The 26457-nt window shown below is 46.9% G+C and overlaps 1 protein-coding gene across 1 annotated transcript in view; it reads right to left on the reverse strand.

Moving 5' to 3' along the window:
• LOC119397205 (serine-protein kinase ATM-like) overlaps positions 1-26457 on the reverse strand; it is a 273224-nt gene that overhangs the window by 159102 nt on the left and 87665 nt on the right. Inside the window, exons 23-26 of the mRNA XM_049416492.1 lie at positions 21643-21801; positions 17272-17417; positions 10406-10592; positions 3715-3800 (exon numbers count right to left, since the gene is read on the reverse strand). Coding sequence (XP_049272449.1) covers positions 3715-3800; positions 10406-10592; positions 17272-17417; positions 21643-21801 — 578 coding nt within the window. The remainder of the gene's footprint in view (positions 1-3714; positions 3801-10405; positions 10593-17271; positions 17418-21642; positions 21802-26457) is intronic.

The raw sequence follows: 26457 nt of genomic DNA on the forward strand, positions 1-26457 counted from the left end.
AATCACGCACCGGAAGTTGCTTTTTAACCGTTAAGTTTACAAGAGCGCACTCCGCCGGCTAGAGTGCGCTCGAGCTCCTTAACTTAACCCCCCCAACGACTTCCTCAAGTACCAAAAGCTGTCATTTTACAAAACAGTAAAAAATGACAAGCTTCCTAAGACACAAGTTAGTTCTTTTGAGCCTGTGTATGGCTTACAATTCACTCTCGATATAACGAGGACACATTTAGCATTTACATTCAAGTCTGCTAGAACGATGTTTGAACTTGGCATACTTCCTCTAATCAAACCAAAATGTTCTCCACGATCGGGGCCCACTGTACTGAGTGTATACTGCACCACATTGACACAATCATTACCGAGGATGCATAAAAATCGAGCCTTGCACTTTTCCTGCACTTTTCAAAACAAGCATGACTTATAAGGTGCACTGCTGCACTGGTGGAATGAATGACAAATTAAACAGCTCCTTGCTACTTTACAAGTTTATAATAGCAGCAGCCCTTTTAAACAGGTACAGTGTCGTCCACTGTTAACGTGAACACTGCTCAATGTGGCAGCGCTCGGCGGAGAGCCAGTGCATCCGGTGCAGCCACGCACCGAATTGAAACGGCACAGGTGCACACGAGCGCGCTGCTCTTGTACTACAACAGAGCAAGAGCGGAGCCATGGTTATGGTGGCTACTACGAAGCAATATTCTCCAGCGCTGTAGTAGACGACGCAAGGTACCTCCCGTGGGTCCCTGTGCGCATGCGCAACTACACTTCGATGCATGGCAGCGCCAGGTGCATTGGTGCTCTGCGAAGCGCTGTCCTGCTGAGCCTTGTTCACCCTAACAGTGGACGACACTGTACATCTTTGAGGTGCTTGTATAAAAATATTTCCCATTAATTCTAAGCATCATGCATTCAGGCTTATTAGTTATCAGCTCAGTTTGCTGCTCACGCAGCAATCAACCAAATGGCAGAACAATATTGCACAAAGGCACCTGTAAAAAAGGTGCGAATTTCACGAATTGCATAGAAATGAACAACCGGGACCAAGACGAATACAGTATATCACCTCATCCCTGTTGTCCACTTCTGCATTCTTGCACAATCAACTGACCCACATACACACACTACAGTCGAGCCCACATATAACGGACCCACTTAAAACGAACTTCGTCTTAAAACGAACGGTACCCGCGTGACCATGAAAATATACATTATTTCAATGGCACAAAATCACACTTACAACGAACGCCTTTGAACCCTGCCGATTGGTTACAGCGAACGGAGTCGGCCGGCGACTGCGGAGACACCCCTTTCGACCACCTATAAGCCATCGGCGAGCCAAACGCCGATCCTGCCTCCGCAGGCTTCTCATTGTCGTTCTCCCCGACAGTTTCTTGTTACGCACCCCTCCGTCCTTTGTCCCCCTGCTGCTCCGAGCACCCCGCATCGCCAGTGGGTGCGGGGTGCTCACCGACTTCGATATTTCGCGATTCGTTCCGTGTTCTCACTCATTTTGCACTCCGTTCAGCATGCCCTGCACGCGTGCGGAAGGGTAAAAATGGCTTATGCGGAACGAAGTGCGAATTATCGAAGTCGGCGGGGCCGCACAAGTTCAACTTTTCACGATCCGTCCCGTGTGACAGCCGTTTTCACCCTTCCGCGAACCGGCGCCCCAATGAGATTCTCTGACCGCTGCGCGCGTAGGCCACTCTCCCAAGTACAGTGACTCTATCCCAAGGCCCTTCTCCTCTCTTCCCCCTTTATCGCAACTTCTCCGCCTGTCCACGCCGGCTCGAATTCCCAAGTTTCTTTTTCTGGGTAGAAACGAGCTCAGACAGGGCGCAGAACTGTTCTACGCTTACTTGCTTGTGTGTCACACGTGCACGTCTTGCTCATTGTTGGTGTGCGTGTGTGTCAGGATGGTGGACGGGAAGCCCTCCGCGCAAACAGATGGCACGAAGCGAAAAGCGCTAGACATTTTTACCAAGCGAGCCATTCTAAACGAGCTAGCTCAAGGCGCTAAAAACTGGGAGCTGGTTAAGAAGTACGGCGTGTCCAAGTCAACGATATCAACGATTCTAAAGAACAAGGGCAAAATAATCAGTGCCGATGCCAACTCGACGGACACAAAGCGCCTGCGGAGGGCCACCTACGCGGACGTGGAGGAAGCGCTTCTGAAATGGTTCATCGACGCGCGGGCTCGGAGCATTCCGATAAGTGGTCCTATAATGCTGGCCAAAGCGAAATACTTCGCATTTCTGTTGGATTTTCCCGACTTCTGCCCAGGAAATGGCTGGCTACATCGGTTCAAGGTGCGTCATGGCATTGTTTTTAAATCGATTGTCGGTGAGGTGGCCTCGGCCAGCGACCAAGACGTTGCCTCGTGGCTTGAAGCGAATCGAGACACTATTTTAAGCTATGCGGAGCGAGACGTCTGTAACGCAGACGAAACTGCGTTATTCTACCAGATGCCGCCAGGAAAAACGCGCGCCATGAAAGGCGACACATGTGCTGGCAGCAAGCACAGTAAAGTGCGCGTCACAGCGCTTTTGTGCACTAAAATGGATGGCAGCGACCGGCGCGTGCCCTTTGTAATCGGCAAGTCAAAGAAGCCACGTTGCTTTCGGGGCTATGTGCCTGTGCGTTACAGGCATAGTGCTAAAGCGTGGATGACGCGCGATTTATTCGCAGAGTGGCTGAGCGAGTGAGACCGCGACATGCACAAGCAAGGCAGGCGTGTGCTGCTTGTGGTCGACAATTGCTCCGCGCACCACATACAAGCCTCTCTCACGGAAGTGACCCTGCTTTTCCTGCCGCCCAACACAACGTCGAAAGTGCAACCGCTTGACTTGGGCATAATCCGCGCGTTTAAGGCTTATTATAGGCGCCGCGTTGTGGAGCGCATGCTCATAGCTGTTCACCGGCCGGCAGCCAACCTGCCGCTTCGGGTGTCGCTGTACTCAGCTCTGGAGATGGTAAAGCCTTCGTGGGCGGAGGTAACGGCTACATGTGTGCAAAACTGTTTCCGCAAGGCCGGCTTCGCCGACGTCGGAGCCGATGCCGACCCTGAAGCTACTGAAGAGGACCACTGCGGCGGCGATTTGTGGCAGCGTGTTGTCGACTCCGACATGGGAGGGCGGGACATCTGCTGGGATGATTTCGTTATGGCCGATGATGATGCCGACACCGCGGAACCGTGCACGGATGAGGACATTGTCAATGAAGTGCGCGGCAAGAGCGACTCGGGGGAATCAGATGACGACGATGGTGAAACGTTGGAGCCAGCGCACACAAGCGTGCCTGTAGCAATTGACTACATAGATAGCCTCAGGTAACTTGTCTATGCCAAGAGCCTCGGCGAGGAGCATGCTGCCGCTTTAAATAAACTGGAGACCACCCTTATCGCATCGGCATTCTCGAAGCAGACGTGCATCACGGACTTTTTTGCGAAAAAATAAATTTTGGGTTTTCACTTGTAACTTTTCAAAAGCTGTTTTTTCATTTATTACGAACTTCGGGACACAACGAACGGACGCCGCGTCACGCTCAGGTTCGTTATAAACGGGCTCGACTGTACTTGAAAAATACAGCATGCCTTCGTAGAAGACAGCAGGCATCTCCATGTTATAACATGCAATGAATGCCTCCTTGGCGACCTTCAGAGGCTTACATCTTCAAACTTGTGTAAGCAAAGATGGGTCAGGTAAGGCCACTCACGCTGCATGACCAGGAATGTCACAGGCCAGCTGCAGCACACACACGAGCACCTCGGGAAGACGGTGCACCAACACCTGTTCCACAACCTGCAATGATTGAACACCAGTTGCACTCCATGCAAGAAATCACATACGGATGCTCCATGAATTAAGGGTCGGTGGGCAGTCATTCTGAGTCAGAAAGTGTCATGGAGAGATCAAAAGCAGTAAAATTTTGGGTGCAAAGCGAATTTGAAAATTAAGGTTTGAGTGAGAATCGAATTGCAAATATTTCTCGAATATTTTCCGAATGAGCAATGATTCTCTCCCAGACTCTTGGCACTTTGGTGATTTTCCGTGCCAATGCAGGATTGGTCAACAACATTGCTCAGGTTGTACATGCAGAACTTCAGATTAATCTAGATCACATAGGGTTGGCTTCTATTGCATTTCGCCCCATCAAAATGCAGCTAACACAGCTGCAGCTTAGGGAATGGATCCCTTGCCTTGTACCTCAGCACAACATTTTACCCGTTAAGCTGCCACAGCGGGCATGGCTTGAGAACAACAGGAAGTTTATAAATACAAACACGTACAGTCAATAACTAATTTTTCAGACGTGCTAAAAAATTCCCAAGCTTTTGCAGCACTGCCACATGCCCCCATCAAGTCAGTCTACAAGGATCCCCGAAATTTCAGGTGCTGATACTCTCTGGCATCTGATTTTTCAAACATTATGCTCCTATTATAGGTCTGAAATGGCATTAACTGCAGCCACCACCACAGCTGTGTTATCTTGCAGCCTTCACAAAGCAGCGCTTGTGTGCAACTATCCATTTGCAGCCGTAATGATTCCCAAGAGTCGGTTTCTCCGCTCTGCAAAGGTGTCACACGGTGATGAATGTGAAACATATTGTGGTGAAGCATACTGAAAATTGCAAGGGTCCACTGTCGCAGGCCAAGGTGTCTTAATTTACACACCTGCTGTCTTATTTCAGTGGGCATATTCTTTTTAAACGTGCTAACCAGGTTTACCTGAATAGTAAATTTTAGGTTTGAAGCAAATTTGAAGCAGAAAGTGATTTGTTTGAATAATTTCAAAAAGTACTGCATATATCACATAAGGAATGAGTACTTTGATGATGAAAGAACTAACTTACACTATATTTTCAAGAAGTAGAACTAGGATGGCGTAATGATCACTTTTTTGGTCTGAAGTGAAGTCGAAGCGAATTCAAATGGTGGCTGGATTTGAATAGTAGTAGGGTGCGAGTTACAAGCGGTAAAATAGACTGCACTTTAATATTTGCCATACTTGGCCCATATGAGCCTGCATGACATGCTTTTAAATTTTAAAAAGTATTGTGGTGCAAGCAATATGTACCCTTAACCCTGAACTGTGGCTTCATGGCAGTGAGGATTTCCCCTGAATAGGTGGTTTCACGGCATAGCGATGCCACGTTGCAGTGAAATTACCTTTCAAGGCTGGTTACATGCAGTAAAATAGAAAAAAAATCTTTCCTTCAGATTAGTATAATCGAAATTGTTGACTTTTATCAATACAGAAAAAGCCCTTTATTTCGAACTCGGTTAATTCAAACTAAGGCCCTGGTCCCAGTACAGCCCTGTGTATTTCTATGGGGGAAAACTGATTATTCAAACCCACCGGTATCCACAACTATTAATTCGAAGTGGGAGCCCCTGGTTTTCGTTGCTCCTCGCAGAAGTCAGCCCGAAGTGATCACAGTGTGTTGCAAAACCAAACCAAGCCAAATTTACTAGAGAGGCAAAGCAACGAAACAGCAGCATTTCTTAACAGATGAGAATTCGGATGCTGCAATGGAGCTTTTGGGCAAGCTGCAAACGATGCTCATGCAGTCACGACAGAACAAACGCAAGCAAATGTAAATTATTGATCACTTTTAATTTTGATTGCATTAACTCTGCCATGTAAATAAACATGTTTTGCAGCATAAATGGCATTATATATTTCACATGAAGGCTCACTGCTCACATGAATGCATGTCGGTGCTTGTTTCTGCCGTATCACTGACTGATCAATTAATTCTGTTTGCTGTTAGAGTTCCACAAACTTAACTTAAGAAATCACCCGCCACAAACATGTAGTAGCGTCTAGTTCGCGATAACGAGTCAAGGGGTGGCTTCTTGAGTTTCTGCCCATGCAGTGTGGTGCGATGTCCATTCATTCTAGCACCCACCTGCTGATTTGAACTCCGCTTAACTTGACCAATTTTATAGTCCCCTTCGAGTTCGAATTAACGAGCTTTTACTGTATAGGTTGAGCATTCGTTTTAAAATAGAAACAGAAATTGATACAAATCATGTTTCAAATCTTACAAACTTGGAGGAAAAGAAAATGAGTCACCCTTTTAGACAACATAAAAACTGGTTGGTGCCAACAGCAAGCATAAATACAGGGAACAGGCAGCTCCAACATACACTTCCCTCACTTCTAAACACTCCTTTTAACTTCTTTACGTGCACTCACAGAGAGCTCCACTCCATTATAAGACTGTACCATCAAATACGAATTTGGCTGATACGAATTCATAAAATTCCCCAACCGAACTTCATTGTGCCCGAAATTTGGATGATCCGAGCACTTTTCCACAACGCAATGGGTAATACGAACTTGGGTAGCGAAACTGTCAGTCGACAGCAGAAAGCACCGTGCTCCGGATGCATCGGAACTACGCATGCGGCCAGCGCACATGCAATCAGAACTGTCGTTATCGTTTCCCACAACCACTGCCGATGAAACCACAGTCGCTATCAACGCGATCATGTATGGCAATGACGAAACTCGGAAAATACATGCACATTGGATGTTGACCAAGTTAAAGCGAAGCTGCTTGCCACAACCGCAGTGGACAAAACCACAGGAGACGCAATCATAGATAGCAACGACGTAGTTCTGAAGACACGTGTGTGGCCCACACACACAGATTGAAAACAGAACTACCATTTGCCACAACCACAGCGCAACAAACCCCGGTCACTACCAACATGATCATGTACAGCGATGACAAAACTGACAAAAGTTCGAAAGTGCATGCGCATCCAATGCTCACCAAATCAAAGCAATACTGCTTGCTGCAAGGTCCACTGTAGACAAAACTGCGTCAGACGCGATCACAGATAACAAAAAAATTACACCATCTCCCGCTAAAGGGGACCATGAGGCGATGCGAAGCCGGAGCACTTGCACGATTGCGTTCCGTTGGCGTTCATTGGGCATGCTACCAACCTCGGGCATGCTACCGACCTCGCGTCATGCAACGCGAAGAGGAACACTACGCGCGTCGTGTCTTCCCTCTAGCCTGGCTGTTAATTCTCAGAGGGCGAGCGAGGAACGCGGTCGACAGGCACGCGAGAGGGGGGCAGCGTAGGAGAGGAGAGAGAGGGGAAGTGCATATGCTGGCGCTCATCGCGGCATTGCACAGGAGAGAATTTCGGTATGTCGAGCCCGCATTTCAGAGGAGTCAACCGAAGCAAGCACTGGACTGAACGCACGCAACGCTCTACCCGCTTTATATTCACACTTGAAGGAGAGGAGACTAGGGGAGGCGAGTAGTGCATGCGCCGCGAGAGCAGAAGCGAGAACGCAGGAGAAGCGCAAGCAGGTGCTGGGAGAGAAGTGGAGAGAGTAACGCGCAGCTGTTGGAGAGAGGGAAGGAGAGTTGCGCATGCGTAGTGTGAGTGCGGACACGAACGCCAACGCCGCGGGACATACCCCCGAGCAAGAGATGCTTCGCATCTAAAATGTAGTTTTGAACACATATGCACAGCCGGTGCACATAGATTAAAAACGGAGCTATCGTATACTGCAACAACCGCCGTGCATGAAACAGCGGTCACTATCAACACGATCATCGATAGCGACTACGCAGCTCTGAAGGTACGCGGGTAACGCAGCGGTAGATTAAAGACAATAAAGTCATAAAAAGGCATGAAGCGTTTCAGCATTCCTGTCGTTTGCTTATGATTATGATGGAACGGGATTTGGCACTTAGTTTTCAGTAGGCCTGAAAACTAAGTGTAGGTTTGAAAACGAATTTCGCTAGTTTTTTTTTTTTTTTTTGTGATACAAATATTTTCACTCCCCCTTGATATTCATATCACCGAGATTCTACTGTACTATGTTTTATTTCAACCATGAAGCCATCATGTGTGATCAATCGCCTATGAAGTGCCTGTCGCTGTTGCCTTGTATGAAGAGTTGCGGCTCAGTCAAGCTGTTTATGACAGCCTTTTTCTACAGCTTCCCCATCCTTGTAATTCTTGAGGCAGAAATAAAATCACCATCATCATCATCATCATCATCATTATTATTTTTAAAATGTGTCTATTTGATTGTTTTGAATACCCTAATACGGAAATCTTAAATTCATTTTTAACAGAGTTTGAACACCGTGATATTCATTCGAAGTGCTCAAATATCTGCACAGGCCTAGTGGTAATGCTTGCCAGCATTGTGGTTTCAACTAAGACTGTACAGTGCAGACCACTTATAACGTAACCGCATATAGTGCAGGACCGGTTATAATGCGGTCTTTTTCGACTCCCGTTCACCCTCCCATAGAACCGCATGTACACGCATACCGCTTATTGTGCAGCCCCCCAAGATGAAATACCGTTTATAATGCGGTTGCGGGAAAATATTTCTGACAAACGCGGTAGCGAGTGCGGTTCTCAAAGGAGGTACGCCGCTGGGGAGGGAGCGACGAGGTCGTTACGAAGGGCGAGGGCACGCACAGTGAACGAACGAGGGGCGGGGGGAGGAAAAAGACCGCGGCAGCGCTGTGCGGGCTCGCCGAGTGGGGAAGGATGGTGACTGCCTAGGCGACGGAGTAGCCTTTGCACCGGCGGCGGCAAGGCGGCAAGGCTCCGCGGCCGCTTGCCGGCAGCGCGTTACGCGTGGAACGTACAATCGCGTCCTCATCAAGTGCGCTTTAAAGTAAGTTTCCTGTCGGGAAAAGCGTCGTCGTTATCACACTTGCTACAGATATCGCGTTTGTGACCTCGTCCGCAAACTGAAAAGTTTTGCGGCTTCATGACGCGAGCTTTCGCCTTTTCTGCCAGTGCGCGGACTTAAACGAGCTTGGCGGGCTTTAGTCGCCGTTGATCTCCTGGCCGCGAACACAAACTTCGTATCACGCGCGCTGTTCTTAAGTTAGTGCTTGAGTGCGATCTTTTCGACGTCCGACCTTCATGTTGTCTTGGACAAACTTCCCACGACAACATGCTGAACGGCACGCTAGGCCTAATTAGCGTTGGTTGCTTTTCGGTAGCGGTCGCGGGCGATAAAAGTTGCGGTTTGGTGCGGAATCAACGAAACTTTTTGCGATGGCTGCACTTGAAGGGAAGAGAATCATATAGTTAATGAAAACGAGGGCATGGTTGGCACATGCAACTCTCGAATTGTGGTTCCGGATTCGATTGCAATGTCTTGGACATCGCGTGCGCGCCCGTGAAATCGAACGATCGGTACCGCTCAGCACGTGAAATTTCGGTCGCGATTTGACATGGTTTTGTGTAATGCGCATACCTCGAGGTGGCCTGAAACGTGGTCGGCGAATTTCCGCGATGGCACTTTGTTTTGTTTGCTTTTTTCCCCCGTGTTCATTTCGTTGGCAATGCAGGTCTTTGGCGGTTAATTTTTGAACATTCGGACATTTAAGTGGTTGTAAGCGCCCCAAATCGCATATGTCGATTATCGGACACCAAGGCTACATGCTCAACACGTTTTGCGCAAGTGCAGCCTTTGAAGAAGGTTGTTTTGGTTATAGTGCGGTACCGCTTATAGTGCGGATATTCGCGACTCCGGCGACTTACGTTATAAGCGGTCTATACTGTACTATGCCCATGAGCGGAACTGAACTCCCACCAAAAGTGGCCCAATAGAGCAGTTCATTGATCCTCTGTGGAGAGCTATAAGGTGGGCTAGTTGGCATTGCGCTCTTTGCCATATGTCCTGTACTTTTTCGTTTTTGTCTGTGTTCACTAAGCGCACTTTTGAAGATGAATTCTCTGTGGTCAGTGTGAGAGTCCAGTGACAGAACCTTAATGAGAACAATCAGACAATCAAGCCAAGGAAAGTATAAGGGACATTATTTGTAGCAATTATGACATAACTAAATGGGAAGAGAATTAAAGTGGACGAAAAGACAACTTGCCGCTGGTAGGCAGTGGACCTAAAACCTTTGAATAACACGCCAGCAGGCAAAAAAAAAAGTGTTTCACACTCGCCGTCATGGCTGTGAGCGGCACTGACTAACACTCCCAAGTTTAAATGCACAGATATGCCCTATAAAATAGAGAGGAGGACGACTGCCACCGTAGCTCAATTTGTAGACCATCGGGCGAGTTATTCCGGTCCATGCTGGCAGCAAGTAGTCTTTTCGTCCACTTTAATTTCTTCACATTTATATCTTCATTACTACAAATAAGGTTTGTTATACTTTCATTGGCTTGATTGTCTGTTGGTTCTCATTAACCTTGTATCTAACAAAGGGAAAAGGAGCCCTTAACTTCCCCATCTATCTTTCAGTCCAGTGACGGTTATTTACAACTCACTGCTACACAATCCAGGTGGAAGGTGAGGTCTTGGAGACACTATGGCGTCCGGAACTACGCTGCTGGTGCTCAGACTCTTCCAGCATGTAATAAAAAGACATCACAATGTTGCTAACCTCTGGCGATAGCTGCTCCTCGAGGAAACGCAACGGCTCCGAGCAGGGTAACCCACGGCTCAGCACGGAGGGTGCCACCTTCAGGAGAAGATCCTTGGCAGGAAGGCCCACGCTGTCACTCACAAGCTGTACGGCCCTGTTGTCACAGCACTCCACCACCTCAGGCAAGACGTGAAGCCAGTGGCACCTGTACATCAGAACAGCACATTAAGCCTCCAGAAAGCATTGAAATAGAAATGAGTTTGGTGGCACCATTGTGGTCTAAGCCAAATTGTCAAATTCCATAATGGTGACATTTTCACTCAACCAGAGCCCTCTAAGCCAATCATAGTGGTCCTCCAAGCAGATGTCCAGAATAGTGCTCATGCTGTCGTGCCAGACGTATCTCAGCAAGAGACTCAGCCATGACCACTGTGGTTAACATGCAAGACGTACTGGGGAAATGATGCTCCAGCTTTCCCGAAACACTAGGCCTGCATGTTCACCTCAACCACCAGCCTGCTCTCGCTGAATGAGTTCAGTAAGCAGATGGCACCGAGACCCGTTCTGTGTCGATCTGGCCCTTAATGCACTTTTTCAAATCCTGTTATGCTTCCGTTCTTAAGCGCTAGCTTCTAGAGCAATGAACATCTGCCTATTAAGCCCTCCTCTACTCGGGATGGGGAGGTTACACGAGAATACGTAGGCATGTGCACAGGGTGGATGGCTACTGCCACCTCCTAATCTAAGGAGGACACCAAGTCAACCCCATATTTTCACTGTCAGACCTGTACCATCATTGTCTAATATACAAGGTTATGGCCATGCAATATTTCTGCAACAATGTCAGCTGAAGACCAATGATGTTGCATTCCAAGAACAGCTTACTTTCCACCTTCACCACTGCTGGAAGCCAGAAACCAAAGGCAGCTCGTTTTGAGCAGCACCTCAGTGCTTAATTTTGAAGGTTGCAACCATTGAGAAGCTCGTTTTTTTTTTTTTCAAACTCGTCCAATGGGGTGGGGCACTGTGGTAAAGCCTTGACCCCCCCCCCCTCCAACAGAGAACCCTCCAAACACTTATGCTGGAATGTGTTGAGGATATATATTTTAACACCATAGCGTTAAAGAGCCCATGTCACACAAATTCCGGTGTCGGCGTCAGCAGCGTTGGTTGTGAGTGAAAAATCGACACTGTCCGTGAGTCAGGGGTGAGACGGCTGAAATTGATTTGGGAGCAGTTTTTGGAGCAACAAAATTTCGATTTTGGAGCAGAAGAACCCAGATCTGGAGCAGTTAGCGGAATTTTTCATGTCATCTCAGGAGCTTCAAAAACAGATTTGTAGCAACTTCAGGGGACAAGTACATATTTAAATTGGCCTAGGATAGATGTAACACTGAAGCAGCCTTAGGAGAAAATATTGCCAAGTATAAACTATACCACCTCTTTAAATAATATCAAGGGTGCAACAGCCAAAAGAGAATTTGGAGCAATTTTTGGATCAGCAAAATGTTGCTTTTGGAGCAAAAAAATCCAAATTTGGAGCAGGTTGCAAAAAAAAAAACTGAATTTTTTAGCCCGAAATCCCAAATTTGGAGCAGTATAACAAAGAAGGCTTACTTTTAGAAAAGAAAACAAAAATACATAAAAACCATTCAACATCAGCTAATCCGTGCAAGGTGCACGTGAACACTGCTATTTCAATAAAAGTAGTGTTGAGCCACCCCACAGTGCAAACCATGACTAAGTCCACATTAGCATTTGCAGGACCTGTCAAATAATTCGACAGGCACTGGAAATGCTAATGTGGACCTGCAAACCTGGCAACCTGGAAATTTGGGAGATTCATAAAGCAGGAGCAAGTGGGGGTAGCGAAAAAAAGAAAACTGCCATACGCTTTTGTCTATTGTTTCTCAAGGCCGCAGAAACGCCATACACAGCAGCTCCAAATGATAGCCAATAATTTTTAGACGTCAGCGATCATACTAGTACACGTAATTACATGGCACGTGCACGAATGAGTAATTAAGGAACAAAATGTGCTGTGTCCCTGACAGCTAGTACCAATAGCCCCTTCTAAGTCTCAGTATGCTTTTCCGCAGGACACCAGTGTACTGCGGCAAAGGTGGCTTAAAAAGCGTTCTGCACGCAATAAAACAAGCATCAGGAAATTTGAGAACTACTGTCCTTTTCTATTGCGATAGCAACTATATGGACACTCTGAACGAGTTTTTGCTGTCATCTCCCGTATAAAGTCCAAACTGATAACATATCCCTGTGCATATATGTTCTACTGTGGGTAAAAGCGCGCGAGTGCATGCGACGAACGTGGCTGAAGCAGATATCAAACGAGCCAGCCCATCTCCATCTCTCAGAGGGCGCATGCGATAACACCACTCCGCTCGGGAAGCCTGCCATCGAAGCATAGAGGAAACGCTCCGCCCCCCTTAATGAGCATGAAAAGACGCGAGAGGGGGGCGGGGGGGCTGTCGCTCAAGCAGCAACTTTTGAACCTTGATTCTAAGGGCGCGGTCACGATCGCCGGTGCGCACGTTATCTCGGCAGCCATCAGCGGGCGGCTCGCTACGTGCTGCGCTCTCAATGCAAGGACACTGTGCAGAAAGAGAATCTTTCCCCGGCAACGCCGTATTCTCTTACAACAACGTTTTGTAAAGTTACGCGAGATCGGATACAAAAGAGTTTGCTGCCAGCCTCACTTCGTATAGCACTACAATTTGTTGCTACCCAACTGAAATTGGCCGACGGCCAGGGGCGTAGACCCCCTGAATTTTTTCGATTTTGCATGTGCGTATATACACGCACACATACAAATGCACGCACAAACATACAAAAAGGATGGTTGAACCCCGCCCCCCCCCCAAAAAATTTCTGGCTACGCTTCTGCTAACGGCCGATGGTTGGCAAACATATGGACAGCGCTTGGAAACCGGTATTGTTGGCCGACCAATGGAGGCCCAAAGTGGGGCTCTGATTGGCAACCAATTACGCTGGTTATTAGTTGGCCAAAGATGTTCAGCCAAAGGTCGGCAAATGATAGGGAAAGAGTCGGCACCCAATGCTCGGGCGACCAAACGTGGTCCTCCGTAGGGCCATGTTTTGCTACCTACCACTTTGGCCAGGTACTATGAGCCAGCGACAAGCCGACATTGTTTTATATCTGTGGGCGCAATTTTTTTTTCCTACACCGCGCGCATTATTTCTCGGTCAGCGAAAATTTCTTGTATGAGCGTTGAGCGTCGGCTGTCATTTTTTGCACTCGTTATTCGCACAAGATTATTCGATCCAGCTGTGCACCACCTGATGTCTACAAGGTCGGCCTACGGCCTTGGGCCTATATTAGCAGCCAAAGGTCGGCTGGTATAAGGCCATTAACCAATCCCAACCTAGGCCCAACTCTGCTGGCCAAGCTCGGGCCATGGCCGGCCAGCTCGGCCATGCACGTTGAGCCAGCATAGAGCCGAGGTCGTTTTTTCAGTTGGGTATCGCATTCATTGTTTCGTCCTTCAAGTGAAACTGACTTTTTTCTTTTCTTTTTGCAGGGGGTTAGGGTTAGGGTCTGCGCGTCTGTACTGGATGACGATGCTCACACTGCAGATGCCCAACACGGCCTCCATTTCTCGCTCAAAGTTGCACAACTGAGAAAATTTTAATCTGGTCGGGCATTTTGGTGCAGCGTGACGCAATTTTAACAAATTTCACGGTTTTGGCTCAGCTTGGCGCAAAAATAAGGAATTGTATCGAATTGGCGCAATTGGCGCAGCTGTTGCATCTCTGTAATAAGCGACCTATCTAGCCCGAGTAAGAAACGCATGAAATAAATGAAAAAAAAGGTTCTGCAAACTAGGTTCACTTTATGAAAATATGAAAAAAAAAAAAAGAATATGGTTGCACAAGAATTGCAGTAGGCCTTTTTAAGATCAGTGGTATAATTTAGCAGATAACTGCTTTGTCTTTTATTGCGGTAGCAATTATGTGGACATTCTGAACAGATTTGCGCCGTCGGCATCGCAGTCATGTTCCGTATAAAGTCCAAATCGATAACATCCCCCGCGCATCGTATGTTTTACTCCTGCGTAAAAGCACATGAGCGGCTGAGGCAGAGATGAAAAGATCCGACCGATCCCGTTGTGCAGAGGGCGCATGCAAAAATAACACCGCATGCCAGGCCTGCCGTTGATTGCTACTCATGCAGAGAGGAATTGCACCGCCCATCTTAAAGCAGCACGAAGGAATGCGAGGGGGGTCGCTCGAGCAGCAACTGTGGACTTTGACTTTGAGGGTGCGGTCGCGATCGCTGGCGCACGCGCTATCTCGGCTGGCATCACAGACGGCTCGTATACCCTTCTAAGTGCCGTGATCTCAACGCTTCTCTCCTTTGAGCAGCCATATTGTCTTACACCAGCGTTTTGTAGCTGCGCGAGATTGGATCCATAGGTGTTAGTTAGCTGCCAGCCTTACTTCGTATAATATTACAATTTGATGCTATCACATTCATTGCTTCACTTGCGGTGAAACTGATTTTTTTGTAGATCTGCTTATTTAGCTTTTCAAGCTTCTCCAGAGCTTCCTGTAGGTCAGTGTTTGTAAGGAGGACATCACAATAAGCGCCTTCAGCTCAGCCACGTGGTTGGCGTAGTGTCAAACCTACTGCATGCTTTGAACAGGCAAGAACAAAGGCGCGCTATCGCCGTTCGCTGCTCCCTCGTGTGGGACTGCCTTCGAGAGCGCAGCGCTGGCACCAAGATACCTCGCCGCATCAACTATCTGATAAAGCTTTCTTACACCGACCATCACGTACGGTACTGTGAGCAGCACGCTTTTATTGGGGAACAGTACATCACGCTTTTATTGCACACGCAGTACAGCCCGCTTTTATTGGGGAACGACACAAAGGCGCTTCGTATCAGTACGCTGCCGGCTTCGGCGTGAAAAACCGCCAGAGCATCGCGGAGACGCGCCGCATGCAGGAAGCGAGTTGTCTTGTCGCCGCGTTGATCCAACGTTGATGCCTCTCCCGGGCACAGTATGGGTCGTAACGGTACAAACACTCCCACAGCAAAAGCGCGAGGTGACCACACGCAGCAGCGTCGACGCGAAAAGCATTGCAACCGGAAGAACACACTACGCACAACGAAGAACCTGAGAGCCATTCCCGCTACGCATGCCACTTGATAGCGCCAGAAGACACAGCCTACCGAGAAGCAGCAGCACACTCAGGGCACGGCAGAACATTTTTGGGGCGCCACGCATATTTGCAACAACCCAAAGGAGGTTATGGCGGCATCATGGGAGCCCTCATTAGAAAGGCGCACAGAAACACGGTTGGGCGTGTCTACGCGTTTTGCGAACGTCTCATTTCCTTGGTATCCCAGGCGCTACCATAGGTGCAACTTGGAAAATCATGTTGTCAACTCAGCCTTCTTCCCAAACGAAGCTGACGTAGGCATCGAAATTCTGGCTTTTGAGGCTGTTTTGGAGCAGTTCGGCGCAACTTTCGTGATTTTCATGCTTTTGGAGCAGCTTGGCGCAGGAAAACGGAATTGTATCAAAAATGCACAATATGCGCAGCTGTCTCACACCTGGTGAGTGAACAATCACAATTGATGAAAATAACAAAAATCAGGGATTCCAGCCAGAATCTAACCCAGGCCTTCTGCGTGGCAATCAGGTGCTCTACCACAGAACCATACCTATCCTTGAAACAGCTTTAAAAAAAGAAGAGAGAGAGAGAGGCTATATACAGGTGCAAAATCGCACCAGACATCACATGATGTAAATTATGCAACGAGTGGACGGTTTAAAGGCTCACCCATTACAAAGTGCTCAGGCATAATTGGTCAACAAAGTGTACATCTGTATAGGTGCACATATAGCCTTGCAGATACGTAGTGGGTATTTTGCTAATTCACAAAATGATGAAATACGACATAGTGGGCACTTCACAACTGTTCTTGCAGTAGGCATTCTAGGAGAGTTTAAAACGGCCACTGTTACACGCATAGATGTTCCTTTTCTCATGGCGCAGTTGGTGCTTCCACCAAGAAGTGAATTACTCTTGAAGGCGAAGCTCAAGTGTCCTCCGAGTTTTCTTTTCTTTTCCTTAGTTTTCACTTGCAATAATATGGCTACACCTTCCTTGCTTCCTGTTTTTTCTTCTTTTTTTTGTGACTATCCTCCCCAGTCCATCATAGGAATGAGAGAAACAGGTGCTTCAAGCCATCTTCGTGGTGCCAGCATTAAAAATTTAAAAAAAGGCATTGTCCAGAGAGCATTTTAATTGAGTTCATATACAGATATCAGAGATGGGTATCTGAATATCCTACATTCATTAGTGTTTCAATAATCTCCCAGCAAAAATAATTTACTGCCTTTGTGGAAATGTACAAAAAAGTATGAACTCATCAAAGTGACAGTCCATCCAGCACATTAAAATACAAACCCATTTCTCATACAAGTGCTTGCTCCGAGTTACTGGAGCTTATTGTCACGTTGATCCAAAAGTCTCCACTCACACCCCAATATCATGGGGAAAACTAGCTGCTAAATTCACTATTTATGCTTGACATAGCTACCAATAATCAAGGCATGCAGGACAGATAGTGCGGCACCTATGCACATATTTTTCAATAAGTAAGACTCCTGTTAATCTGAAGATATTTTATCAGCACCTTCAGGTTCCATTAAATGAGATTCAATTGTAGTGCTAATGAACATTTTCCATTTTTCGCACCAAGACGAGTGCTATGTTTATTATGAAGTGGCCTTCACAAGTCCACATTTATTCCTACACAAAGCAATCACCCATGAGAAGTGTTAGATTCAATGCAAGAAGCAATATCTCGAACAGTAAAAATGCCAAGGCTTACTTCCAGAACTGTGTGGCCGATGAGCAGCCGAGTGCTGTAATGGGCAGCTCGTCCAGGGGCAACCCTTGCTTCAGCCAATAGTAGACAACAGCAGGCAGGTGCACCACAGCCCAGGACTCTTGCTTGCTGTCCGTAAAGCCAAGAACCTGCATGGTAGGGATCCACCAGCTGGTAAAGAGCTCCACCTCAATTTACTTCGGGCCCTTTCTAAATCTAATGCCAAGCCACCTACAGAATGGTAACACAGCACAGATTTGGATCAAGTCAAAGTATATTTCACGAGTTAGAATCCTTCATTTGCATGTAATGCAGTACCATTTTTATTTGTTGATAAACAGATGCCATTAAAACTCACGACATCAGGAAGGAGGAAAGAGTGTTTTGGCTTGATGCAGCTGTTGTCTCAATCATGGTCGAAACACAGTGCCACTCAGCTTGACAGCACCGACAACCAATGTATGACCTGTATTAATAGAAATTTGATGCTGTATATCAAAGGGGCCCTGCAACATTTTTTCAACATAGTCAGAAAAGACTGCCAATCAGTAGTAAAGGCTTTTGTGAACATGTGAGCCAAATATTATTGCAGCGTGTGCAGTAGGGAACTTGTAATGTCGTTTCAGACGATGAGAAATTCTTTGCTGTCCTCTTAGCAAAGCACATAGTCGAAGGGACCGACTACGTAAACCAATAATAATATCTGGGGTTTAACGTCCCAAAACCACCATATGATTATGAGAGACGCCGTAGTGGAGGGCTCCGGAAATTTTGACCACCTGGGGTTCTTTAACGTGCACCTAAATCTAAGTACACGGGCCTCAAACATTTTCGCCTCCATCGAAAATGCAGCCGCCGCGGCCGGGATTCGATCCCGCGACCTTCGGGTCAGCAGCCGAGCACCATAACCACTAGACCACCGTGGCGGGGCCGACTACATAAACCAGGGGACCAGGGGTCTCAGCCCGTGGACCTTGCGCAAGCGGCCCACCGCTTCACAAGGAATAAAGTTTTGTGACTTGGTAAATGGTTCTCGCATTAATTTCTCAACTATTGCATCTAATAACGCTTTGTTCAGGCAACCTACAGAGATGGACTGCAGAAGAATTGACGCCTGGGCAAGTTGGAATTGGTTATGCATGTTCGAAACGGGCGGCGCAAAAACAAGGGACAAAGGAAAGACTTTGTCCCTTGTTTTTGCGCCGCCCGTTTCGAACAGTGAAACCTCGTTAATACGTACCTGCCGGGAACGCGGCATAACTACGCACTAAACGGTAGTACGCATTAAACACCAAGTACAAATTTGCATCTCCTAGCGTACGCCATCGCCGCCAGCAAATAAATAGAGTGCCACAGCAAATATTGCCTAAAGTACCCACCGCAAAGCCTTTTCTTTCTTTTTGCCAAAGTGGAGAAAAGATCCTGGCACACTCGCACGACCGCCCGATAGCGTGCAGTGGCGACGTGGCGACGCCGAAGAGCATTTCGAAACTATTGCAGGGTCCGGGATACGCGGTCAACGCAGTGACCGACATAGCGACAGAACGGACAGTGTCTGCTTTCCGCGGTATATGTGCATGCGTCTAACCGCGATTTGCTACTAAACGAAAACTGACACAGTTCCAGTGAACCTAGGTACGGCTGCGTGGAGCTGATCGTCTCCAGACTAGTTCCGTGCAGCGCGTCGCCTACTCGGCTCACGCCGTCACTACTGGGCCACTTGCTGTGCCGCACGCGCGCATTTATCGTGGGAATGTTGTTCGTACCCACTTCGCTCCAGATCGTGCACAGATGCGGCCAGTAGCTTGTTCGGTTAACGCAGCGATGACGAGCTTCATGCAAGCGATGCGCACTCCGCGATGCTCTAGCGGTCCTGGCAGCGGACGGAGGTGCGTTGGGTGGTCGCCTAATAAAAGCGTGCAGTATGGTTACAACCGCGCTACGCTTGCTGTATCGTACACGTGCGTTTAGTGTGATAGCGTTAATGCAGCGAGGTTTCTCGGCGCCCGCGACCCGCAACGCTAACTACGCAACAGCGATCTGCTTTCGCTTCTACAAAGCGGTGCGCGCCTGATGACGGCTTAGCAGCGTTTGCTGTCGGGCTAGTTGGTACATGGCTGAAGTTTTTCGATCCTGCCCGAGCATTTGCGCCATCAATTCAACTTCAGCCTTGAAGATGGCCGCGCACAACGAAGCGTCAGCGATCGGCGGCCCAGCGCGTTCAGGTTGTCGCCTAATAAAAGCGTGCAGTAGGCTTAAAAAGTAGCGCTGCGCCGCACGCGTGCCCGAGCAGATAGCTGAAGATACTTATTGTGATAAGGTTGTCGGCGATAAGTCATGTCGGCGCGTTCGTCGGTGGCCGCCACCTCGCCTTCGTTCTTTCCCGATGCTTACCCGCAAAGGCGTCGACGCAATCACGCGGAAGTCGGAATCGGGGATCGACTGGTCTGCACACTTCTCAAAAAGGCGGAAGACCTTTGGCGGCACATTCTGGCGTCGGGAAGTTGAGCGGCGCAGTAAAATTTTATGGCACAAAAAGTTGTCGCGGTACGCAGGGTACGCACTAACCGGTAGGCACAGGGCGAACCACTACGGCTTATGCGGTCAGCGAATGCATTGAGCTCTATGGGACTCGGTCGGGGATTCGTCGCAACTACGTTTTAACCATTAGTACGTTTAAAGCGGGTACGTATTAACGAGGTTTGACTGTACACAACTACAGAGATGGGACTGGGCTCAAGCATTTTTTTTTTCCTGATGCACCCCATGTGGTCACTATGAGTTGAAACATCACCGTGGAACGGAAACTCTATATTTCAGAATCAGAGTCCAGATATGAGTTATTGTAGAGATCAGCATCGATATGTTTCTGGCAACCTGGCATAATATCCCCTTCAGAGATGACCTGTATATGAGATATGGGCAACGCGTTCTTTCAATTGGCAACGTTAGGTGACATTTTGTTCAAACTCCCCCCCACCCCCCACCCCCTACCCCCATTCCAACAATATTTGTGGGACTGAATTTCATGAGTGTGGCCCGCTAGCTGAGGTGAGGTTGAGACTCCTGATGTAGACGAAGGTAAGGGCACGGCCATTGGCTGGTTTCATGATTATAAAACCATCCTCAGTGTAGCTGTATTTTTTCTTTCAAGTTCATTAAATTAAATATGTTCATGTCCCTTTATTCAGAAACGCAGAAAAAGTAATTTATCTTAGTGCTTCCTGTCTCAATAAACAGTCATCGGCTTACTGTTTCGTTTTCTCCAACATTTATGTGAAGCAGCATGCGGCATACTATAGCCGCGCTATTTAAAACATCATTATTCACTGAAGTTCAAGAATTCTGTTGAAAAAATGCTTAGCGACAACCGAAATTTGCGACACGGTACCAGATCTTGGTCACGTGTGACGTTGCAAAGCACATGTTCACTATCAACAAAAGGCGCCATAATATAGGTTGCTGCCTCATTTTCACACAATCTTAAACCACAGCTGCTATATTTTCATTGCACGTTCACGCGTCTAGATTGCACATTCACTGAACTGAGTGCAGAGCAAGCGGTTCGGTTCAGTGAATATACAGCATCTGACAATATCATTACCGCTCTGGGCAACACCAAAGGTTTCTGATGCAAGCAGCATTGAAGGAGTAGGCATGATAGCTTCAGTTACACTGATTACCAATGTCTGAACATCTATTCTTTCTGCCTCATGTGTGCCATACAGCTACTGTGAAGAGGACTTCACTGGCGCATCATCAAGCCGATGTTGCCAGGTCTAGGGTTTGACGAGACTGAATGCTATCGAATTCTTTTTTTTTTTTGCTATGCAATATCATTCAAAAATTTTTGCAGCAACTTCCGTGCAAAAAGAAGTATTTGTTGGTGACGATACTTTGCATAAAAGGTGAAATTCCAATAGAATGAAGTTTCAATACAACAAAGTATATTGCTCATCTTACCAGTCCATATCACAAATCACATCAACAGGCACATCACAAAGAGATGAATACCCCATAGTAGCTCAGAGGATTCAGAGCCGCCAAGTGCCCAACATAACAGCATTGAAAGGCACTGGCAACAAGAAACATTGGCTCAAATTTCCTAGGTAGCACTGCGTCTGTTTTGCTTGGAATATTTTCACGTATGAGTGGATCAACCTTTTCCATATAAAAAGTGAGTTGAGATCATGGAGGTCACTCAGAGTTCTTCATAACATGCATATGGGATCTACAACCCGTTCCCATCATTTCATGAGTACATGTCCACCCTATGAATAAATGACCGTTTTACAGTCAATATGTGAGGTAGGGTTAACTTGGAATGTTTCTAAAGCACGCACACTTTCACCAAATATTCAACATAATGAAAACCTTTGCAGCAAGGATGCCTGGTAGGCCCCTGTCTCTGACAGCCTTGAGCAGCACTGTCACCGCCTTGCCACCCCGGTGAGGCCCCAAGGCAATGGCTGCGTTGGCGAGTGCAGTTGCGTATACCAGACAGCCCGAGTAGTGTTCATCCTTTTTGCTCACCTGCACAGCCAAGATGGCCCACCTGCTTACAGTGCACAAAGGGGACATTGGAGCAAATCATGCCAGGGACAGATGCAGGTTATGCCACAATTACAAAGGTTGAAATGAAATGTCTAGGCTTGTGCGATTATTCAAGCACTTCGAATATTCGGACGAATATTTCAGTATTCGAATTCACTTCGATTCGAATTTAAATTATTGGAAATTTCGAAGTATTCGAAATGAACCAACAGGTGTATATTGGACCACATGTAACCCCCTGTAAAGGTGGTTTCATTGCAGTGAAGGGGTGCTATACTGTGAATACACCTATGCAGAGCAAGTGCGCACTGCCACGAAGCCCCACTTCAAGGTTAAATGAAATTACCCACACATCGATTCATCATTTTTTGTTAAATCAAATTACCCACGCATCGATTCATCATTTTTTAAGTTTACAAGCTCGTTATACCAGCTTATATGCTCTAAGTATAGTAAATTTTAAAATGTAACATATTTTACAGATTATCACTTGCATTCTACCGAAGTCAAATCCTGATACTATTTAAAGTTGCTTCCACTTCCCTTTGAACCAAAAAGAATGACATTTGCATATACCTTGTTTCAATTTTAAAAAATATTGTGCAGGTTAGCTGGGTCATGACAGATATGCTTATTTTTTATTATATGTGATATATACTATTTTAATTCGATTCAAAATTATTCGACCAAATCACTACACTCAAACCTCATTATAACAGTCACATCTGCCACGAAAATAACTTCGTTATATCCGAAAATTCGTTATAAACGTTTATTTGTAACACTGTATCTATGACAAGACTATTCTTTATTTACTTCGTTATAACCGATAATTCGTTATATCCGAGTTCGTTATATTGAGGTTTGAGTGTATTCGCTTCGAACCTAAAATTTGCTATTCGCACAAGCCTAGAAATGTCACAATGAAATGTCCGTCAGCTGCATTCTTGTGTTCTGGATCAATCATTTGACAATTATGGCGGGTAGAGATATGTGATTGCATCCTAGAAATTCATAAGCTCACGTACAATGAGCTTATTTTAAGATCAAAATATAAAGAGTTCACATGCAGAAGGTCTACGAGCCACAAAACAGCTTCACATGATCCCTATTGCTGTCTCAGGTGGACATGAATGTAAGCAAATATAGATTTGTTTATAAAACAAGAGAAGAACATATGTAACAACAAAAATTTATGAGTTACATGACAGATGCAGCCACTGAAAAAACAACATTCAAGTTAAACCTAAATCCAATTAATACAAAAGGTGCTAGTGCAGCAAGGAAAAAGTACAGTCCACAGCCTTATCATCAGCGCAATACAAGAGGCCTGAGCTGTTGCTGGCTATGCCTTGACTCTTGCATTTTCCACCTTGTATCAATGTCTCTAACATGTTCAATTACTCTTTCTTATAATTGATGGACATTCAGGAGTCCCCTGTAATGCCGGAATGATCACCAAAGGCAGCATGAGTCGACCATCATCTGTGCCTTGGACCACAGTCTGACACATGCTCATCAGCGCAACCCTGCCATACATAGAAACAATACGATGGCCACAAAGGTGGAAACATTACCAAAAACTTGACTCTAAATTGCTAAATCATCCTAATTCATCCTTTCTTATCCTAGCACTCTACACATAGTATGGCAAACCCAGCATTATAACCACTGCTGATGCATCGGGCTCATCTTACTTGTTCCCGCCGACTCACTTTGTGGCAAAGTCCCACCTTATCCTCGTTATGTCTGAAGCTGCTAATTGAGACGATCGTGAAAATGTGGTTCTTGCCACAGTCAAATCAGCCACTCATCGTCCATGCTTGGGTCGTCGTATGTTGACGTGGCAGCGCGTGTTTCAGATAAGCATCTGGTTCAACTGCTTGACCTGGCGTTGTGCTCCACTACTGACGCGCACCTCGCAAGTTGCAGGTATTGTGCCAGTTTGCTTTGAAAGAGGGACTGTGTCAGAGGCGCCCGTACCCACTGTGAACGGTTGCTGCATCGCCAAGGAGCCTCACTCAAACATTGTTGAGGTCGATGGCCACGATGGCCACACTTCGGAACGCTGACGTTACAGCCTCCACATCCAAGCACCTGTCACTCCCGTCACCAGTGTGGTGCTGGCAAGACAACCTTCTTCAGCCAGACCCACGCAGATAATGCCAGATCACTTCACCGCCTTCTTCATTCCCGGCTTGGGTCACATGCCTCGAGCCCCTCACAGCTGTTGTGTGCGCGACTTTTCAAACATGCTCGGTGTTTAGTATTCCCTCTCTCTTTCACCACACGATTCTTACTCGTGACACTTGCGGGTGGTTTCTAATTGTTGCACTCGCTCAAATGGATGTCCATTTGGCTTTTAAACTCTCGAAGGGTGTCCGCTTGATATTAGCTTTGTAGCAAAGAGTAACACTACAGCGGGGCAACCTCTCAAGCACCATCGAGTGGGTCTGTCTCTACCGTACATTGCTCGTGGACGCCATCGTGCTCGAGGTCCATGAATTTAGCTGTTGGTTGAGCTACAGGTCAACCCTAACGCCAGCATCCAATACCGTATTTACTCGCATAATTTGCGCACTTTTTCTCGCGAATTTGGAGCTCCGAAAAGGGGGTGCGCAAATTACGCGGAGATTTCGCGCGCACATCTGAAATAACGCACAATATATAGTCCTAACACGCGCGATATAATACATTAAAGAAGAAAATAAATTATAGCGCAAACGAAGGGTTTTAACAGAATTAGCACGTACTTTAACCAGCCAGATTCGGTCATGCGCGGTCTAGTCAGAATCACTGGTTGAGAAGTCCGACTGAGAATCATCGCCGCGGCCGCTGTCACCGCTTTCCCAAAGCGCGTCGTCCTTGGTTCCGTCGAGTGCGTTGAGGCGTCTTCTTGAAGCTCTTCGCGACAATGCTGGGAGTAACGAGGTGCCACGGCACGGCGATACCGGTGGGCCTAAGCTCTCGCACATATTTGAAAAGGTATTCTTCAACAGCAGGAAACTTTCCATGCTTCGGTCCTCGGAACGGTCTCCTTCCCGGTCTTGTATTAAAAAGCGAACTCTTCTGCGGCACGGTTCCCGTTTCCTTAGGCAAATTCTATAACAGTGAGCTTGAATTTTGCCGAATAGTTATTGTAGCTCAGCGCAAGAGAACAGTGAAAACGCAACTGGCTGATCGCGAAACCTAAACTTCCGAAATCAACGAAGGCTGCGTCGCAGCGTGGATGCAGAGGAAGAGGGTCAGCGCGGGAAAATGTTGGCGCGACTGGCCCTCGCACGCCTCCGATGCAGAAAGTAGTCCGTGCCGTGTCGCGTGCATGCATTCTCACGGCGGGAGAACGCTCGAACAGTTCCGACAACCGGTGAACAGATTAACGGTTGGTACGGTCTCGGCGGTTTCCAGAGAATAGAACAAAGTAATCGGAAGAAGGGACTTCGCACTCGCAGCCTGTCTTGTCTATGACTGCGCTCCCCTGCTCGGTGAGGGCCGCGGGGCGCGGCGGCGCGGCCGTCCAAAGTTCGCCCCGTGCGCGCGCGCCGGCGAGCTGGCTCGAGCGGGGCGGGGAGCGCAAAATATGCGAGTAAATATTTTTTTTAGCAAAGCTGGCTAAATATTAGGGGTGCGCAAATTATGCGAGGGCGCAAATTATGCGGGTAAATACGGTAAACACCTCTAGAGATTACTTATTTCCCACAGGTGTACAATTTCAGCTGTTGAAAGGTGAACACTGGTATATACATACAACTCCGCTTTACACAAACAATGCCACCGTGCCTGCGTGTTTTCTTTCTTGACAATCACAAAAATTGCCTGATTCTCAGTAACAGTAAGATGAAAGGTTATTAGCATTTTCTCACTTGTTCACTTTTTCTGACACGTGCACAACTGCAGAGTTTTCTTGCGTACGCTCACATGCACTGCAATTACACTACGGCTGCGTGCACCAGTTTCCCTGCTGAAAACGAGCCAACCAGTGATTCCTTCTATTCGGACTACTCCCCGAATGACAATGTGCGAACAGATTCACTGAATGTCAGCTGTTGAGATCACAAATTGCCAACCAGTTCACACTTAGAACCTGACGAAGAAGAAACTTCTTAAAAGCATGCACGACATGCCAATTCTGACTGGCACAAAGATGACAGTAATCTGGTACGTGCATTTTTCTCAGCATGTGAAACATATTTACTTCAATCCATGCACTCTTTTATTTTCAATATCGGTTTCTTCCCGCTATTTATTTTGATTATTCATGAATGAGCATTGTATCTATACCAACAGAAAACACTTTTTCTCACTTTATGGTCACTGTAAAAAAACAATGGCAAACATTTTCCGAAAAGGTCACCCTGCAGATTTTATATGTGCAATAAAAAAAATCAATCCAGGGTGGTTGCAGTAGGTGAAAAAATTTTACCCTCGAAGGGCTAACACAAAAACTTAAAGGGGTACTGACACCAATTTTCGAAGCTGAATTTGCTCTGGCATACAAATCTCTTGAATACAGAGGCAGCACTGAGCAAGAGTGATGCTTAGTAGATGCTACAAGATATTTTATTTTGACATTAAAGTTGATTTTCTGATGGCGCATCTACTGACATCGACACTGTCGTGATCTCAGGCTACAGT

This window comes from Rhipicephalus sanguineus, chromosome 6 (genome assembly GCF_013339695.2).
Source record: "Rhipicephalus sanguineus isolate Rsan-2018 chromosome 6, BIME_Rsan_1.4, whole genome shotgun sequence".
Classification (NCBI taxonomy): domain Eukaryota; kingdom Metazoa; phylum Arthropoda; class Arachnida; order Ixodida; family Ixodidae; genus Rhipicephalus; species Rhipicephalus sanguineus.